Source organism: Ylistrum balloti, unplaced genomic scaffold (genome assembly GCF_031769215.1).
Source record: "Ylistrum balloti isolate Yb309-2 unplaced genomic scaffold, AGI_CSIRO_Ybal_v1 Utg370258, whole genome shotgun sequence".
In the NCBI taxonomy this organism is placed as follows: Eukaryota; Metazoa; Mollusca; class Bivalvia; order Pectinida; family Pectinidae; genus Ylistrum; species Ylistrum balloti.
Genome location: NW_026782204.1, coordinates 188,132 through 208,557, shown reverse-complemented (window position 1 = coordinate 208,557; position 20,426 = coordinate 188,132). Strand labels below are relative to the sequence as shown.

The following is a 20,426-nucleotide window of genomic DNA, read 5'->3' as shown; positions in this document are numbered from 1 at the left end:
CATTTAATAATTTCCAAAATTTCAAAACTGTCTACCCGCCAAATCCGCATGACCGGATTGGCAACAATACACTTGACCCCGCTTTTGTACTTTACGGGCAGGTGTACTTTAAAGCAGAAACCGAAATGACAGTCACGTGGGTTTGGATATTGACGTGCTGTTGCTCAGACTTGAACAAGCAATGCACATGGGTGTGGGGCACCTTATGGGGATTTTTAAATCACTTTTGTCTAAAAATTCAATGTTTCAGGTTAAGAAGTCTATTTCAATGGCACATGGTAGAATACTGATTAAAATTGGGGAATTATAGATTTATTTGTATGACTTAAACAAATTGTGTTACTCTGAACAAATTACCCTCCACTGGCCTCTTACTGGTGAATGGAAGACAGCAAAGTGTCAAAATATCTTAGCAATTAGCAATTTCTAAACATGATAATCTAGCTGTACATTATTACCGTAAAATGAAAACTACTTTCAAATATATCGTGATTGAAGTAACATACCTGATTTCTGTAATCCCATCATGTAAGTGAAATGGAGAACGTCTGCTCAGAAATACCTAACACGTTGGACATATCTAAAGAAAACATATGTAATCTTCAAAAGATGTTAAATGGAATAATTGCAGAATACGAGCTGTCGGAGAAACAACTGGAATTGACAGGAGAGGTCGCTTCGGCCTTGGCCATGCATGGGCGATTTGAAATATTAGATAAGCTGGTAAATAGTACTTGTCAGGAGAAGTTTGAGAAGTTTTTGACGAACGAGTCGTTTGTACGAGCTTTGATAGCGCTAAAATTTGAACAGAGAAAATACAGGGAGGTTATCAAATTTCTAAAGGTAAGACTTAACATAAAGTAATAACAGTATTTCTACCAAAGTGGAAAAACATTTAGGTTATCATTTTATTGAAAATATTATTAAATACTTTAATTACAAATGAACAATTTTTAGTAAGCTTTTAATCATTTTGGCATGTTTTCAAGTCCATTCTCCCGCTTAAATAGTCGTGCCAGTTTTCAAAATATTTATGATTAAAGATAAATGTTTATTAAACAAGAAAATGGCTAACTTTATTTAGCCACAACACGATTGATAAATTGTTTCATTTGAAAAATATGTTTGAAGCCCTATTTAATGTAAAAAAAGGATTTAAAATCAAGTACAGATATATTTACCAGCAACGGATGTTAATATAACCATAAATATGTGTGTTTGACGGACATGTCTGGTACCCGTGTTATCAAGTTGTAACAGAAATGCAATACAAATATTGTTTACATATTTTTTCTGAACGTTTATTGATTATTAACATGTGATACGTTCTCGTTAAAAATGCTTTAAGATTGTCCGTCTGCCCAAACTCAATATATTAACATTAACACACACACACCCTCACACACCCCCTTTCGACGTATATTTCATACTCCTATATTTAGCCTCACGTGTCATTAATTTCTGGCTGATGACATCGTCTGGAATTATAGAATTCAGTAACTGCTAAATGGACAAAAAAATACAATATTTTGCAGAGGGGTCAGTTCAGTAGCTATGCAGGTCTCCTGGAAATTTGGGACGAGGCTCATTATGGCGAAAAGGAAGAAAAGCTTGGCCACAAACTCAATCCTCTCATCAGATTTCGCGTCCGTCAAAAGTAAGTACTGTGTAACCAAGTTAACAAAGCATATACAGTTACAACTACACCCACAAAAACAATTTTGTAAAGAACCAAAGCTGTCTCTACCTCATTAACACCGACAACTGAAAAGGTGCTTGGAGAGTTTTACACTTCATATTATGACATTGGGGCTAAAACCAGTCCAGTTAGGGGAAGTACCTGAATATTTGCTTGTTAGCTATCAGTTATTTGTTTGCTTGTTAGCTATCAGTTATTTATTTGCTTGTTAGCTATCAGTTATTTGTTTGCTTGTTAGCTATCAGTTATTTGTTAGCTATCAGTTATTTATTTGCTTGTTAGCTATCAGTTATTTATTTGCTTGTTAGCTCTCAGTTATTTATTTGCTTGTTAGCTATCAGTTATTTGTTAGCTATCAGTTATTTATTTGCTTGTTAGCTATCAGTTATTTATTTGCTTGTTAGCTATCAGTTATTTGTTAGCTATCAGTTATTTGTTAGCTATCAGTTATTTATTTGCTTGTTAGCTATCAGTTATTTATTCATTTATAGTTTTTTTATGAAGACAGTGAAATTGTATTTTACAGAAAAAGTTTGTGTATCTTGAAATTACTCCATTTCTATAAAAGTTACCCAGAAATATCCCTGCATGCTGTTTACAATGTCTCCATTTTTAATTTTAGAAAAATGATTGATTTGGAGATGGTTTAAAATTGATAAACTGGAATTTGAAATCTAGATTCAGTAGGTCTTTTCAGCAATTGTTTCAAATCAATTTAAAGAAATACAATTTTGAATTGTGATATAAAAACCTACCCAATATCAGTGTAAATTGTTTTTTTTTCTTCAATTTTATCATAATGTAAATTTATCAAACAAATACATTTTAAATCAAAGTATCATTTTATCACATGTTGCATTCAAATCAATTTTTTTATGCAAGGGACTATTTTTAACATTTCATTTCCAATATTATGATTTGGCTATGAAATGTCTAATTAATTACTTGGGCTGAAAATGGTGTTGGAGAGTTCTCAACCACATCATAAAAAAACAACTATTTGTGTGACTTGGTTACCTCAAAGATTGAAATGGACATTTATTTATTTGATGAAAGAATATTAGAAACTCTGGTGATTTATTCTTTTCATTTAGAAAATGTATCCTTAATTTTAAAAAAATGCAAGAAAAGAATTAGTTGTGAGTATTTATTTAACTTCACTTTTGTGTAATTCTTTAGAAATCCTCCTCCGCGGAATATCTGTCCAAGCGGTGAGCGACCGAGCACGAAACTTTCATCTACGTCCAAAACTGTGTTGAATCGATGGTTCATGGAAAATCTATCTAATCCGTATCCCTCACAAGAAACAAAGCAGTCCTTGGCTAACCTATCTGGATTAACAACCTACCAGGTGAGAAAAGTGGCTCACCAGATCTCTTCCACCAAAGGCTTTAGTCCTAATTCACACAAAAGGCCTATTGGACCATTCTGTCACGATATTAATATTTGAGGGATTTTTAGTTATATCAATGATAGATTTAAATGGTCTGCTTTTCTTTTTTTAATAAACTTTAATTTAGCTTTCAGTAAAGATAACTGCTACTTTCAGCATTTAATTTATGGTTAGTCAGGCTTTGTCCTAGATAAATCTGAGGTGAGTGGTTTGATGTCCTACTTGTGGAAGTTTGTATCTCTCTGGAAAGCTTGCCTGCATGCTGCAAGGCTTCTGCATGCATTGAGGTAGCAACTAGCTGCTACAAGGAGACCCGCTTCAAAATTACACCTCATGTTCACAGTGGTAATGAACCCAGCAAACAATTTATGATGATTATAGTTGTAAAGAAGACTTATTACATGTACCTTGAGAAATATTTGTGATTGAGTGACTTATTCAAATATATTCCAATGTATTATTTCTGAGAAAGTTGTCTTACTCAATATTACAGATATTTTGTATTTGTTTCAGGTTAAGACATGGTTTGCAAATGCCAGACGTAGACATAAGTTATCAGGAAAAGCTAACAGTTCTGAAGGACAAAAGGAAACATTTCAAGGGTTCTGTAAGGAACACAATGGAGGTATTTATTCTTCGCTCACCAGGAATGTTCCAACGCATCACAGCTGTTGGTCTCCATACCCTGCTACCAAATATCTGAATGTTGCTGCACCTACAACTTATGTTGATAATGATATGACAAATTTACAAAAATCTAGCATTTCCAAAGTTCAAAACACTGGATACCTCACCAAGACTGAGCCTCACTGTTCAGGGTCATGTCTTAGGGAACTAGCTCAGATGTGTGACAAACTCCAGATCCCAAACAATCAGTCGGGTCAGGTGACCAGGATTTCTACTTCCCAGAGTGAGCCAATGACCACATCTCCATGGATCAGGCCATGGCAGGGACAGGACATGTTTCAACCCTGGGGTTCCAGCCAAACACCCATGATGAATCCATTACATCCTCACATTACACCAGTGGAGATGATTTACCATGCAGGTCAATTGAGATTTTATTTTTTCACCTTTTGTCGATTTGTTGATCTAAATATAGGCCAAGGTCATTCATCTGAACAAATGTGATTTCACCCTATCCCATACTGCTACTGGCCAATTGTGAAAAGATGGTTACAATTCAATTACCTGCAGTCATATTGAAAGTAGGTCAAGGTCACATGAACAACCTTGGAACTGACTATCCAATTATCTGACTAGCTAAATATATACATGTATTTACACACCATGATCATCTGGTTTCTTTTTAGTCAGAATATGTTGCAGTAATGATTGCAATAGTTTTAGGAAATCAAAACTGAAATACAACAAAAAACTCACTTGTCTTATAACCAGCTGATAAGTTAGTAAAAAGAAATGATAATAATGATTTGAAATTTTAATGGTCTGAAAATTTGTGGTTAGATAAAGATATCTTTAACAAAATAACTTTTATCTCATTTTTTACAGATGAAACTCCTGCCAACCCAGCATCCAATAGCCTTCCCCAACCCATTCAGGTTGCATCTGGATACCTTTCCCAATCTGTCCACACTGCACCAGATGGACCTTGTGACAGATACTTCCAACGGGGTGTGAATTACAGTCTGTACCAGCCCAATGATGCACCAGTTCTGATCAAGTGAGACAAATGGAAATTGTCCTTTGAAATCCATTTGAAATGGCATATAACATTTTTTTGATCTTATGTATTTAAAAGAGAAGAAAATCACAGTGAGCTAAGTGTCATATTTATCAAGGAATAAGCCCAGGGACGAATAGATAACTTGTCACTCAAAGGCAGAAAGTCAACTTATTACTGGGCCCAAGGGTCAACACATAACTTCAAACTTAATGTCAGGGAATGGGCTTTTTTGTGGGCCTCAGAGATCAACACTTTACTTCCTACTCAATATCAAGCCTTCTCAATATAAGGGGTGGACTTTTTACTGGACCCCATGGACCAACACATAACTTCCTACTCAATATCAAGGGTACACCTATTACTGAAACCCTTGGACCATACATGACTTCCAAATCAATGTTGCCCAGAAAGTAATGTGTTGCAACATAAGATAAAATGCTGCCGATGAAAGAAATGTGGTGCCACATGACATAATATACTTCCCGTTAAAGAAATGTGGTGCCACTTGACACCTGAACTATCAGATGGAATTGGTTGATGATTTTATGCCACCATATGGTTTTACAGTTCTCTCCTTGTCTGTCAATGGTGTCTTGTCCTGTCCCTTTGGGTCTCGTCCCGTCTTTAAACAATGTCAACATCAATCATATCAAGGTGATCACCGATCAACGTTAAGATTAAAGCTCACATTTGACAATGTCTGCAATTTCACCAAACTCTGATACTTTGATGAACAGAGGTGGAGGCATTCATCCCCTAAAGACATTTTCACTTGGATACAATCAGGAGTCAAACGATTGATAACTTTTACAGGCCAACATGGAATATGCTGACCCTGGACACTGGTGGTGTAGACCAGGGAGCCAGTTCACAAGATGATCCCTACACACCAAGCTTTGATCCAGAAGCTTTCCAGGTTAGGTAACAAGAAAATAAACAACACATCATTAGATGAATAATTGAAAATTCTGAAAAATTTTCATTAATTCACATCATGTGCAATTTGAAATGAACAAACTACATGTACATATGAACAGAGATTGAACAAGCTATTCGTTTCAGGAAATCAAGATATATATATTATTTAATAATTGTTTGAGATAATTGTTTGCATGTAAAAAACTATTTTTGTGACTTTCTGTAGAGATCTCAACAAACTTTTGATAACTAAGATGCAATTTCAATTTATTCTGTTATATAGACCTTCCATCCTCAGTCGGAGAGGGAGGTAGCCATGGTGCTGCTAGATTTGTCCTCGGATCGGTCAACGCAATCCAGTCAGTCCAGTCAGACAATGATGTCTTAGATTTATTTGTTTTTTACATAACGTCCTCATTCGGAGTAGGAGGGGAGGAGGTAGCCGTTGTGCTGCTAGATTTGGCCTCAGACTGGCCAACACAGCCCAGCCAGGCAACGATCTCTTAAATTTATTTGTTTTTTACATAACGTCCTCATTCGCAGAAGGAGGGGAGAAAGTAGTTGATACCAGATTTGTCTTGACTGGTCAACAGTTTTTTTTTTAACTGTACATTCTCATTCGGAGCAGCAGGACTGGAGGTAGTCATGGTGCTGATAGATTTGTCGTTGGACTGATTAACATGATTTGATCAATGCAATCAGGAAACAGTGTCTCAGATCTCAGTGTTTATATGGACCCATCTTAACCAGTAAGAAAATTTGATATTAAATGGAAAAATATTTCTGCGCTAGGTAAAAACCAATGATAATTTTCTTATTTTCACAATTAATTTTCCTTCTTTCTGTGTGTTATATCAGCATATCTCAGGAGAAAGTGCATTTTATTGATAATATTTTTATTTGAAAATATTCTTTAAAATAAAGTTTGATATTTTCATAGCTAATTCCTTATACATGATTATTTTTTGAACATTATTTCAAAAATTGGATTTAAACTTATTTATCAGTATTGAAAACATACGTGAAAAGCTACAATATGTTTTAAAATCTTCTATTTTTGTATGGTGTGTACTGTTGTCCTCTCAATCGATTTTTAAGATAGAATTGTACTTAAAGTTCTGTTTTGAAATATTTCATAGGGAAACAGACTATATATGATAAAGGCTTTTGGTTGTTGTTTTATTTTTATGACTGATTTTAAAAGCTGAATGGAAATTTGTATGTAAACTAAAACAACAAACAAAAATGAATTAGGATTTTTACACATTTACTGATGAAGACATTGATTGATTTATATTGTATGAAATAAAATATTTTTTCAAACATGTTATCAAATGTTTATATAAAGCATTGTAAAAGTTTGGGTTTTTTTTTTTATTTTGAAATGTTTGCAGCATCAAGGGAAGGAAGATTACTCTGTGTATTTTCCCTTTTAAAATTAATCTTCAAAGTTTGTTAAAGGTTAAAAATGTTTGAGAAATGTTAAGTTTGTTAAGCAGAATTTGATTTTCCAGACACCTAACTGGTGGGGTTTTTTTGGTCATATGTAATTGGGTTACTTTTGTGATCATATTAACATGATGTAAAATGAAATGTAACATAAAAATTCAAGCAGAATTTCAATATATCTTGATTTGTATAATGTTTACATAATTGACCATGAGATTATGCATGGATTGAAATATTGTGCTCAATAGTGCTTCTAAATCTAGTCTTATACTAAAATGAAGTAATAGTAACGGAATTGGTCAACACTTGTAGGTAAAGTTTGACAAATTACAGTCAGGATTTGCCAGTGGAATCAAAAACTTTTCTAGCATTTTATACCTTCATAATCCACCAATATTACATGTGAAACATGATCCACCAATATTACATGTGAAACATGATCCACCAATAGTACATGTGAAACATGATCCACCAATAGTACATGTGAAACATGATCCACCACCAGTACATGTGAAACATGATCCACCACCAGTACATGTGAAACATGATCCACCACCAGCACATGTGAAACATGATCCACCACCAGTACATGTGAAACATGATCCACCACCAGTACATGTGAAACATGATCCACCACCAGTACATGTGAAACATGATCCACCAACAGTACATGTGAAACATGATCCACCACCAGTACATGTGAAACATGATCCACCACCAGTACATGTGAAACATGATCCACCACCAGTACATGTGAAACATGATCCACCAACAGTACATGTGAAACATGATCCACCACCAGTACATGTGAAACATGATCCACCAACATGTACAGTACATGTGAAACATGATCCACCACCAGTACATGTGAAACATGATCCACCAACAGTACATGTGAAACATGATCCACCAACAGTACATGTGAAACATGATCCACCACCAGTACATGTGAAACATGATCCACCAACAGTACATGTGAAACATGATCCACCACCAGTACATGTGAAACATGATCCACCAACAGTACATGTGAAATATGATCCACCACCAGTACATGTGAAACATGATCCACCAACAGTACATGTGAAACATGATCCACCAACAGTACATGTGAAACATGATCCACCAACAGTACATGTGAAACATGATCCACCAACAGTACATGTGAAACATGATCCACCACCAGGAAATATGAAACATGTATTTTTGGTGGATTATGAAGGTATAATTATTTGAAAAATTGACACATTCGTTTTTTTTAATACATTGTATTGCCAAACATAATTTAATGAAAGTGGATTCAAATCATTAAGGAAGCAAAACAATAATTTTAACATGTGTAACTAATGGTATGAAACAATTTCAATTAATTTGATTAATGCATCCCAGCATGTAGAAACATTTCCCAGCACTTACTACAATAAATATTTATTTCAGAGTCAATAGTGTTTAATCCTATTAGATATAGATATTCTATATAATATTATCATTTTTTATTGTTGTGTTTATTTTGTAGGCAGTACAAAGAATGTTTGCTTAGCCTCATAAATATAGGCAGAATTTTGTATTTGTTGATAAAATGATATTATTTATAAATAATTTATCTGATTACACTCAGTTTAGTTTTAAGTGCACTTCCATTTGTAGTTACTGTTTACTGATGTATTTTATCTAATGTTTCCAAGTTACGACTGTTAATGTTACTTGTTAAATTGTTTAAAGAAATCTTTCTATAATATTACATTTCTTGATGTATCTTGCAGGCCAGTGCTTGTTTGATTAATTACGTAAATCATTCAGAGACCTTTTCTTTGCTGAATTCATGATTAACAATTTCTCTCATTCTTTCTTGTGGCTTAATTAGACTCTTTAATTCCTTAGTGGAAAAAATGTTGCTTACAATTAATTTGTTGTCAAAATGACTGCTATTAAATCAGTACTCTACTGAATACCTGACACATTGTTTAAATCTCTGTCTTCTGTTGCCTTGGAAGAAATATTTACTATTCATTGACATTTCTGATTTTTTTCTGACAGTTTTTCCTCTATATGCCAGGTGCCTATTTCTATAAATAGACTGATTCTGATTTTGAAATTATATGTTTAGTGTTCTTATTTTGGTACACAAATTATTTCCTATGTTATCAATTTTTTTTTCAAATGTGCTCTCCAAATATTTGCCACTTTAAAACACATATATATATAATTGGTTATTTCAGTCTATATATATGATCAATTGAGTAATAGCAACAGTATGGACAAGCAAATCGTCAAATTTTCAAGGCAACCTGCCCCTTTATCAAGACACAAATAAATTACATCACATGCATAAAACAAATAAGTTATAAATCTAAATCGAGAGCGGTGGTGTAAATTTAGTTGTCTCGATAATCCTTTCGGCCTATGGACACCGAAGGACCTTTATAGCAGACAAAAACCATCCCAAGTTGTTGTATGTAAGATGGTGATTAAAATATCAAAAATGTTTTACATAAATCTAGGCATGTTTTGCACTGTAGACTCTGAGCGTATATGTCAAAATTGACATGTATATAATGCTAATAAATATTGCCCTATTGTGAAAAAAGTCACCCTGGAAGAGCGGAAAAAACAAATTGTATTTGATAAAGGAGTTAACAGAAAAGAAATATTTCTTTCTATATTCTTCATTTAACAATACACTGTAGTCACCAAGATGTCTAAGAAGTATATTCCATCTTGGAGACGTTTTACAATTCTTCAGGACACTTAAAGATTTCTTGTCCACTTCTTCAATGTTATGGAAAGTCCCAGATTCTTGAGGTAGCAATATTTTAATTTTCTGTGAGCTTACAGAATATCAAACTGAATGAGTCCCCTGTTCAATATATGGTAGGGTTGCAGGTTTTACAGAGAGATATATTCACATTCTATTTTTAAGCTAGAGGCAGTTTCCTTTTATATTATCAAAGCTTGCTCAGTTGAGCAATGGACCAGTAAACCAGGGGTCATGGGTCCTGATCGTAACATTCCTTTCCTGTTACCTCTGGTGTACATTTATACACTTCAATACAAGCTAGAGGAGATTGAGAGGCTTCTGGAAGACTCTATCTGTAACAGAAACACATTACTACTTTCCTGTTTTAGTACAGTATTAATATATGTGATATTTTCACAAGCATCAACTGGTGTACTTCTGTTTAGATGAAACCTGTACATTATCTTAAAAAGAAAACTATTGAACTTCTATCAATCAAAATTTCAAATGGCACTGTACTTAACCAATTCAAGCCTTACAAACGAGCAGTCTGAAATATGATCGTGATAATTCTCAGAAAAAAATTCAAGAACAGACAACAAATCATAATTGATTTTACATGTATAATTTATTTTCAGTTTGACAAAAATTCATGACCTTTCTGCACACAACTTTCTCACTCACTTGTACACAAACAGACACATTGACTCATGTGAAATCTTTTGAAGCAGAGAAATAGAAGTTCCATATTCTACTTTTTTATAAGCTGAAGCTGACTTCAACAGATCTTGATACTTATATACTATCTACATCCACAATCATCAGAACATCACTCATTATTCATGTCCTATGGTTCATCAGTTTCAAAACGGTGTTCATTTAAAATTACAAAATATCTAAATTCAATAACCATAATCAGATTAATACAGCAAACCTTCTTAACTTGACACAATCAAGTTACAGTATGTCACTTCATGGCCTTATATTCACATCAACAGTCATTACAGAATCCGCAAATAGAAATTAAAACAAGCAATGATTGGTGCAATATGTTCAACATAAAATGTGCAAAAGTAGAATTACCAAAATATATACATTTACAGTATACTGGTCTGCAGTTCGTTTCCACATAATTTCTGTATAAAACTGGTAAATGCAAATTTTGAAAGTGATCAAAATACATCAAAGTACTATAGTCTTGGTCACAGCAAAGTTTCTTGAATTAATTTTTTCATTCTTTGCACTTGATGATTATGATAAATTTTCTAAATCTTATCTAAATCATGCGAGTGACATTTTATATTAGCAACATTTAATCCAATGTCAAACTGCAGGATAGGCCAAACCTGAGCCTAAAAGTAAAGATACTTTTTGCCTCGGTACAGATACCATATATCTGATGTTTGTATAGTATACAACTCTCCATGTGGTGGCCAGTCTTTCTAAAGTTCAGTTGACAACTTCAATGTTTGGTTCCCTGGTAGCAGTATTGTTGTAGTTTTTCCACTTTGAACACATCTGATGGGTTTACATTGTCAGTCTATATGGATAATTTAAGATTTCTGATTCTACCACGATGGTGCTGTATTGGCTAATCGTCTCATACGTCTGTCAAAAAAAATATTGAAAAGAAAATAAATCATTATTATTGATAAAACAATTCCATACACTACAGAGTCCACCCTAGACTAATTCTGATAGAGTAGTTCCCAAAAACACTAAACCAAAGATCATATAATAGCTCAACTTGTCCCGTCAATATTGGAGAATATCTCAGGGTCACTGTTCAACTTATGATTCCTTAAAACTATCCAGACATCCATGTTTTGTGGTATGATAAATGGCACCTGGCACATGACCCGCACATGACCAATTCTCCCAGAATGCATTGCAGTACCCCAATAACACCTCTGTAAACAGCTCACACTATTTCAAGATTCTTACAGAAACATATTTTTGTCAAATGATAAAGCACTTTATAGTTTTTTTTGTTTTGTCATTTGTATTATAATTTCCAAAATAGATGTTGGTTCACCTGGAAAATGACTTCATTCCTTTATATGGTCATAAACATTATGGAATTTATCGCAGAAGATTACATTTAAGTAAAAAGGCACCAACTACTGTTTTTTCATTTTGTACTTTCACTTTTCAACTAACGGCATGTTCTCAAGAGACATCCATATTGTACAAACAAGCAATCTCATGTTTAACTGAAAAGTTCTCTTGTCATCTATATCTATAAATGACAAATCATGACTGTTCACTGATTAAATGACTTAGGAAGTTTTACCTTGTGTTTCTGTCCTGGTCCCTTATTTTCTTTTCCATTTCAGCATCAGTCAGGGTCTCTAGGAATGGACACCACTGGTCAGCCTCGTTTTGATTTCGGATGGCAACCTCTACAGTAGGCAGTGGGGCTTCACTGCTGTAACACAAAGTTCACTTACAAGATTTGTGTATCAATATCAAGGACAAAAAATGTTTTGATTTTGGTCATCATCTTGACAAATAAAATTTTAAAAAAACTGCTCTGTATCCATGCCCCCCACCTTGACTTTGGAAGTTGAAAAATGTAAGAAACAGTGGGCTATATTTCTCATTCAGCAGTACTCCTTATTGTTGTTGTTTAATTATTAATCTGCCTGCAGAAAGCTGCGGACTGGTTGTCAGTGGACTCCACAAAACCAATCTTACCCACTTCCACACAAATTCATGAAACATATTCCAAAACCCTATGGTTACAATGAAAAATGTCATACATAGTGCAAAATAAGACCATTGATACCAAAACTTTTTTCTCATTTCCAACTCACAGAAACCTAGATTTGGAAATAACTTTATTTGGTTAATTGTCCAGTTAAAAGGCTTGTGTAAAAGTTTGATTTCTAGTATAAATACATTGTTTAGGATTTAGGATAAAACTGAAAAAGACGCATATAACTACATTACCTAAAGGCGTATGTCCTTTGGTGCCAGCTGAGCTGTCCTCTGATACTGTACGCTATAGAGGTCACAAACTCGCCTCCCAAACCTGGTAATACATAACCATTTTAAAAATATCACCACTACAATGTTTATCATACAGCACTTAGTTTATAGGGGAAAACCATTATGTGGTTTTGTTCTAGTTGAAGCTACTTACAAAGTCCCTAACAAAATAAACTCTCACTCCGAACGACTTGTACACATTTGGTTCACAATACATCTGTATCAACACACTCAGAACAACTTGTACACATTTGGTTCACAATACATCTGTATCAACACACTCAGAACGACTTGTACACATTTAGTTCACAATACATCTATATTAACACTCAGAACGACTTGTACACATTTGGTTCACAATACATCTGTATTAACACACTCAGAACAACTTGTACACATTTGGTTCACAATACATCTGTATCAACACACTCAGAACGACTTGTACACATTTGGTTCACAATACATCTGTATCAACACACTCAGAACGACTTGTACACATTTGGTTCACAATACATCTGTATCAACACACTCAGAACGACTTGTACACATTTGGTTCACAATACATCTGTATTAACACACTCAGAACGACTTGTACACATTTGGTTCACAATACATCTGTATTAACACACTCAGAACGACTTCACATTTGGTTCACAATACATCTGTATTAACACACTCAGAACGACTTGTACACATTTGGTTCACAATACATCTGTATTAACACACTCAGAACGACTTGTACACATTTGCTTCACAATACATCTGTATTAACACACTCAGAACGACTTGTACACATTTGCTTCACAATACATCTGTATTAACAAACTGTGAATATATCAAATTTTGTAACTGTAAAACACCACACTGTTTACAAGAAAATTTGTCTTGGCTTAAAATATTATATTTCTATCACACCAAACATAAACAGCCATTCTTTTGTTTTGGCTCAAAATGGTCAAAAAGCAAATGTAGACAACAGTGAAACTTACTCATGTATGATGCTGTAACACCTGACAATGGATGTTATATTGACTATGAAAACATTTCACCTACGCCTTGTTTACAATATAGATGATACCATGATACCATATGCATCATTTTTATATCAAATTCAACAAAATAGTTTTTACTCATGAAGTAAATGAAGATAACTCTGGTGACAAGGCTACTTTTCTGACATGTCATGGTAGCTTTGGCCACATTATAATAGTTCCTCAAATATGATGATAATCAGTTTATATGATTTAAACCAAGACATACCAAGCTCAGCACAGAGTTTCATAGAGAACTCTTCAGGGGAGTTTTCCGGCTCTGACATGTCCCACTCAAATTGGTCCACTAGAGATATATTTCCAACATGTATGTTCAGCTGATAAACAAGACAACAACAATCATGTACATAGGTTTTCCATTCATTATCAAGTTGCTTAATGTCAAATTCCTGATAATATCATGATTACATAAAACAGCAATATAGTGATAAATCGGGAATATTCTTTGTTTGCTCATGAATAACAGTAATTATTCTTTGAGTGGGGTGAAAACTTTGATAATTTTCATGAATGCCCAAGTGAAAACTTTGATAATTTTCATGAATCCCGAGTGAAAACTTTGATAATTTTCATGAATGCCCGAGTGAAAACTTTGATAATTTTCATGAATGCCCGAGTGAAAAATTTGATAATTTTTATGAATGCCCAAATGATATTTGTAACTTGAAAATGTCTATGGTAAGGATAATTCTTTGATGAATTTGCATTAGTTATCAAATATTGACCTCTGCCCCTTTCTCATTGTCCAATGACCATCTTATCACAATAAGGCATAGGACTTGATCTTATGAAACTATGGGATAAACACAACCAAATCTGTTCGAAGGTTCTAAGATGTGACTGAATTTTGTGTCATAAACAGAGCCTATAGAAACATAGAATTTGTAATTGTGGTTGAGTGTCAGCTGAATTTACCTTCAGTATGACACGCTGGTCAGCTTGTTGATCTAATAGATTATCTGTAGGGAAGGCTTCAATCTGCTGACGAATTGCCTGAGACACGGCCGGTACAAAGTTTATAGGGTTGAGATCCAAATCATCACACATTATCTCAGCAAACTGTTCAGGTGTGATGAGGGATTCTGAAACATACAATGAACACTGCATGAGACAAAAATATGTCCAGCTAATGCATTCAGCATGAATTTACTTCAACAAAGTCTCTTCACTTAAGAATTTGGCTTTCACAACAGAATATTCATGAACTAGTTAATTTCATATTTTTATTGAGTCTGCATATACACATGTACTCTAATGACCATCAAATTTTGTTTGCTTGTTTCTGATATCATGTACAAAATGTACCAGTAAAATTTATCAAAGTTGCTTTGCTTTCCATTTGGTCCCAGGAGTCAAACCTGTATCAAAAATATAGGTATGATCATTTAATCTTGTTTGAAAAAAAAACAGATAGGTATGAATCAGTGAAAATTTACCATTCTTGTTCCATGTAAAGCAATCTCGGAGTTTCTGTCCTTCATACTCCATATCTAGCCGTATTGGTACAAGTTGCTCAGACAGATTGGCATTCTCGTGATTCGGTGGAGAATCTGTATCGTCAAAACTAGAGGAAGAACATATTATACAGATTCAATAGAAGAGAAATTCAGATTTGGTTTTGAAAAATGAGTTTCAGAACTGTACTCTACAGACACAATCCTTTAATGACTAGACTAGTAAAACAAAAAACAATCATTTTGATGGTATTCATAGAAATTCGGAAAATACATCAATTTTATATGGTGGGACCCATTATTTTCACCAATAAAGTTGAAAAGTATACAAAGAAAATAAATTGTAGACTGATCACTGATTCAAGAAAATAGAAAATTAACGTTATGCTTTCTGTGATAAACAATATATCAAGTTTGTTAGAAATATTTAGATGTCTCACCAGAGAGGAAATGTGCGGACTTTTGACTTGCCAAGTCGGTTCCTGTTGATGGAGGTAGAACAGGGCACAGCATCAAGGTGATGAGAACTACTTGGTACTGTCGTCACCCAAGTGTTCCTCTTAGCTTTGGAGTCTCTGTGAATGACAGTTATTATGTGTCAGTTTTTTTGTATGATATTGTGTTTTACTTACAGGTGTTTTGAGGGTTTTCAGTATTTTACACAGCCACTTCCCAGACAAATCCATTTACAATTTTTTACAAAGTTTTCTCATAACATTTAAAAGAAAAGGTGTTTTTGCAAACTATCAGCATCTAATGTGGTTACATATGCAGGTAAACACCAAGCAACCAACCCATGCTTAAAAACGATGATGCCCGATAAACCAGGTTAGACTAAAGGGAAGACATCTGAGCTATAGCTCTCAAGATATATCATAGCTTCTGGTTTCAGTGAACAAGTGCATTATAAACAATCAAATGGAATTCATTCTTTCATAGTGTGACTAAGTTCACCATTAGAGTTGGTGGTCAAACTTGCCCACAAACAACATTAATACAGGGGAGATAATCAAACTCGACCACAAATATTAATACATGGAAGACATCAAACTTGATCACAAATTTTCGTAATACAGGGGAAAGTATTAAACATGGCCAAAAATGTTAATAATACAGGGGAGATAATCAAACGCGACCAAAAATATTAATAGTACAGGGGAGATAATCAAACTTGACCAGAAATGTTTTCTAATACAGGGGAGATAATCACCTTGTGTAAGAGGTATCACTGCTGATGGACACAGCTTTATACTGGTCATCATTGCCTTCTAAGATGTTATCTACCTCAACAGCCTTCAGAAGGGTGATATTCGTGGCAAGAGCAGGCGCTCCAGTACCTACAAAGAAAATAAAGTCAGCCACATCAACAAAATGTCCCTCTTTGGATAAATTTTGGACGCTGTTCCTTTTTATTGGGGGGTTAAAATTTTTGAGAAAAAGATACTTTCAAAATATTTATTTATATTTGAATACACAGTATGGAAAAAGAAAAGAAAAGGCTATATAATTACTGGGTTTTATAATACTAATGACTTTAAAAAGAAAACTTGCTATTGAATAATTAACCCACATTCCTTAAACTTTAACTGGCCATTAAAATATACCACAGAAACCACATAGGGGATACCAGATGAAATTTTATCTCTACAAATACAGGGTTAAATTCTATCTATATAGACACTATGGCCTGCTGAGAGTATATCAACAGCTACATATACAAACTAATATGTTTTACAGTTGTAAGATTTTTCAGTGACAAATATTTTTTGAATTTAATCTCTAAATGGAAAAATAAATGATAATTTTACTGAGACTGAAAGACCTACAAAGAGGGCCATGGCATGTCATCTGACAATTGACAAATTGATGGACAAACCTCAGAATTCACAAATGATGGTATGACAAATCTGATGAATTCAAATCTTAAATATTCCTTGAAAGCATCAGAATGAAACATAAGCTAAGACTTTTTGTTCTAGACAAGTTATGTTGGACTTTAAACCAAAGTGAAAAAAATAAGACTTGGTCAGGACAATCTCAGGATCACTTCATCCATGTTTGATGTCACTACCACTACCTGATAATGTTTCAGGCCAAATTTGGCTGAAATCTACCCAGGCATTAAGAGGAGAAGCATTTTATAGCAAAATATTTCTCAATTTATGAAATGAACCCCCACCACCAATGATGTTCCAGACCAAATTTGATTGAAACCGGCCAAACATTAAGCAGGAGTAATGTTTTAAAGGAAAAGTTTATGGACAGACAACAATGGATGCATGAAAGCAATAGGTCATCTTGACCCTTTGGGTCAGATGACCTTAAAATAAAACACAAGCTGACATGGACATCCTTTTGTCAAGAACAACTAAAAAAGTTCAAATATTTTGAAAATTAAATTATTCACATATTAGTGCCAAATAGCTATTACTGTGGAAGTTGCATTTCACAATCATCATGAAAATCAATATTTACCTAAAGTTGCGACTCTTTTCCGCTCTTCAACAGTGAGTAGGCGTCTCCACATAGAGGGATACTTCTTATACAGTGAGCCCCTGAACATACGCAGGTAATTTCCTACCTGAAAAATAAAAGAGAAAATCTCAGGTAAATGTACAATAGTCAATGTTTTCTTATGTTTCACTGCTTCAACAGAGAATTTAAATGAAATGCATGCAAGAGAAAGAAATATGTTTATATAACACAAATATTTGAGGTCAAAAATTGTCTTCTTTTTTCCAGTTGTGTTATTAAGTCTAAAGTATCAACAAATGAACACAATGCATCATATACTGTATGTTGATCTGAAGGTTTCAGGATTAAATTACCTGTCGTAATTGTACCGGAGTTTGACATGGGTTCAATGTTTAGTATATATACATAATACATTGTGACCCAGGTGTTCACATCACATATAATGGACAATTTGCCACTATGATAACGCAGTGAATTTCTAGCTGTCTATTCACTACAACTTTCGAACATCCTTTTTTGGGGATGTTTTGTTAAGGCAGTTGTAGAATTTCTTCACTAAAGTGATTGTGCCATAGATCGTGAGTTTGATGCATGGATAGGGCATGGATAAAAAATTTTCTTCCTTCATCAATTGCGTTACATGTCCAAATATTAGTAAATTAACACAATGCATCATATACATTAACGTACGTTGATCTGGATGTTTCAGATTTGAATTTCCTGTCATAATTGTAACTGAGTATTAAAGTATAACTGTAAATATATATTTGTATTCAGTACTTGTATGTAATGTTGACATGCTTTTAACATGGTTCTGTCTGATGTACTTGTCCTGTAAACCGATCAGGCATGACATGAACCTTTACATGAACCTAAATTCTGTGATACATGTTACTTTACTAGTACTGAACTCTTTAGACTACCCCTCACTCTATCACTAGATTTCTGTGTAAGTGGTCAAACAAACTGAGGGATTATGGGGCCGAGCAAAAGCTACTTTAAATATTATAAAAAGACATAATTAGTTTTTTATGTAATTCATATAAACAAAAATATATACAGAACCATCAATGTGCCTACGTCCAGAGGAGAAAAAATTCAATTTAATGAGAGGACGCGTTGAATTTCCAGGGCATCCATTCAAACACAATGATGTTCCCAACCTGATTATCATTCAATACTAACCCTAGGATTATTGCTTTATTAATCAGAACTACCACTTGTTAGATATATTGGACTCATTATTCACGAAAACATAATGAGCATTTCACCCACTTCACAACAATCACAAACACAGCTGAAACAAGCACATCAGAGCAACGAATACTGCGTATTGTGGGATTCCGTGTTTTCGTTCCGAAACAATATATCCATGCCGAAGACAAATACACGATATTATGCTTACTTCAGAACCAACATAGTAATACTCTCCTCCTTCTTCGATCTGGAATTTGTTCGGCATATCGCCGAACGTCTTTGTTCCAACCATCGCCATTTTGCCGGTGATTGTTAGTGGAGACAACTCTTGAGTGGATACAACTAATGACAGGATTATACACCGGGATTTTCACTATGACAGATTTGGCGGGAATACATTTGACCAGTGTTTACAACAGTTGGGTAATTATGCATAAGGGGAATATCAATAAGATTTATAAAAGAAAATCATTATTAATTATAAATATAAAGGAAAAGGATCACAAGGGTTTATCAGTAAGAGATGGTTAGTATGTTGAAGAAAATTTAGAGAGGAGATAGATAATTATAAGCTGAGAATGATGGAGGCCGAGTATGACGGAGGACGAGAATGTAAGAGACCCAGAATGATGGAGACAGAGAATGATGGAGGTCGAGAATGATGGAGACAGAGAATGTTAGAGACAGAGAATGATGGAGGTCGAGAATGATGGAGACAGAGAATGATGGAGTCCGAGAATGTTTGGGGGCCGAGTGTGATGGAGGCCGAGAATGTAAGAGACCCAGAGTGATGGAGACCAAGAATGTTAGAGACAAAGAATGATGGAGGTCGAGAATATTGGAGGTCGAGAATGATGGAGGCCGAGTATGATGGAGGACGAGAATGTAAGAGACCCAGAATGATGGAGACCCAGAATGATGGAGACCGAGAATGATGGAGGTCGAGAATATTGGAGGTCGAGAATGATGGGGGCCGAGAACGATGAAGACCGAGAATGATGGAGAGCGAGAATGTTAGAGACCGAGAATGATGGAGGCCGAGTATGATGGAGGCCGAGAATGAAGGAGGCCGAGTATGATAGAGGCCGAGAATGATGGAGGCCGAGAATGATGGGGGCCGAGAATGTTAGAGACCGAGAATGATGGAGTCCTAGAATGTTAGAGGCAGAGGATGATGTAGGCCGAGAATGATTGGGGCCGAGAATAATGGAGACAGAGAATGATGGAAACAGAGAATGATGGAGGCCGAGAATATTGGAGGTTGAGAATGATGGAGACCGAGAATGATGGAGACCGAGTATGATGGAGACCGAGTATGATGGAGACCGAGAATGATGGAGGCCGAGAATGTTAGAGACCGAGATTGTTAGAGAC

The 20,426-nt window shown here is 34.6% G+C and overlaps 1 protein-coding gene across 2 annotated transcripts; it reads right to left on the bottom strand.

Annotated features, from left to right (window-relative positions):
* Window positions 1-10,492: 10,492 nt before the first annotated feature.
* Window positions 10,493-19,350, bottom strand: LOC132552569 (SWI/SNF-related matrix-associated actin-dependent regulator of chromatin subfamily B member 1-like). 2 transcript variants are annotated; one of them, XM_060216748.1, is made up of 10 exons: window positions 19,261-19,350; window positions 17,856-17,961; window positions 16,591-16,717; window positions 15,821-15,955; window positions 15,363-15,490; window positions 14,842-15,008; window positions 14,135-14,243; window positions 12,836-12,917; window positions 12,177-12,311; window positions 10,493-11,491 (listed from the first exon to the last, which is right to left on the bottom strand). In XM_060216748.1, the coding sequence occupies exons 1-10, from the start codon at window positions 19,348-19,350 to the stop codon at window positions 11,452-11,454; spliced, it is 1,119 nt and encodes a 372-aa protein (XP_060072731.1). In that variant the 3' UTR covers window positions 10,493-11,451. The 2 variants fall into 2 exon arrangements, with proteins under 2 accessions (XP_060072731.1, XP_060072732.1); XM_060216749.1 differs by having other exon boundaries at window positions 12,177-12,308.
* Window positions 19,351-20,426: the final 1,076 nt, after the last annotated feature.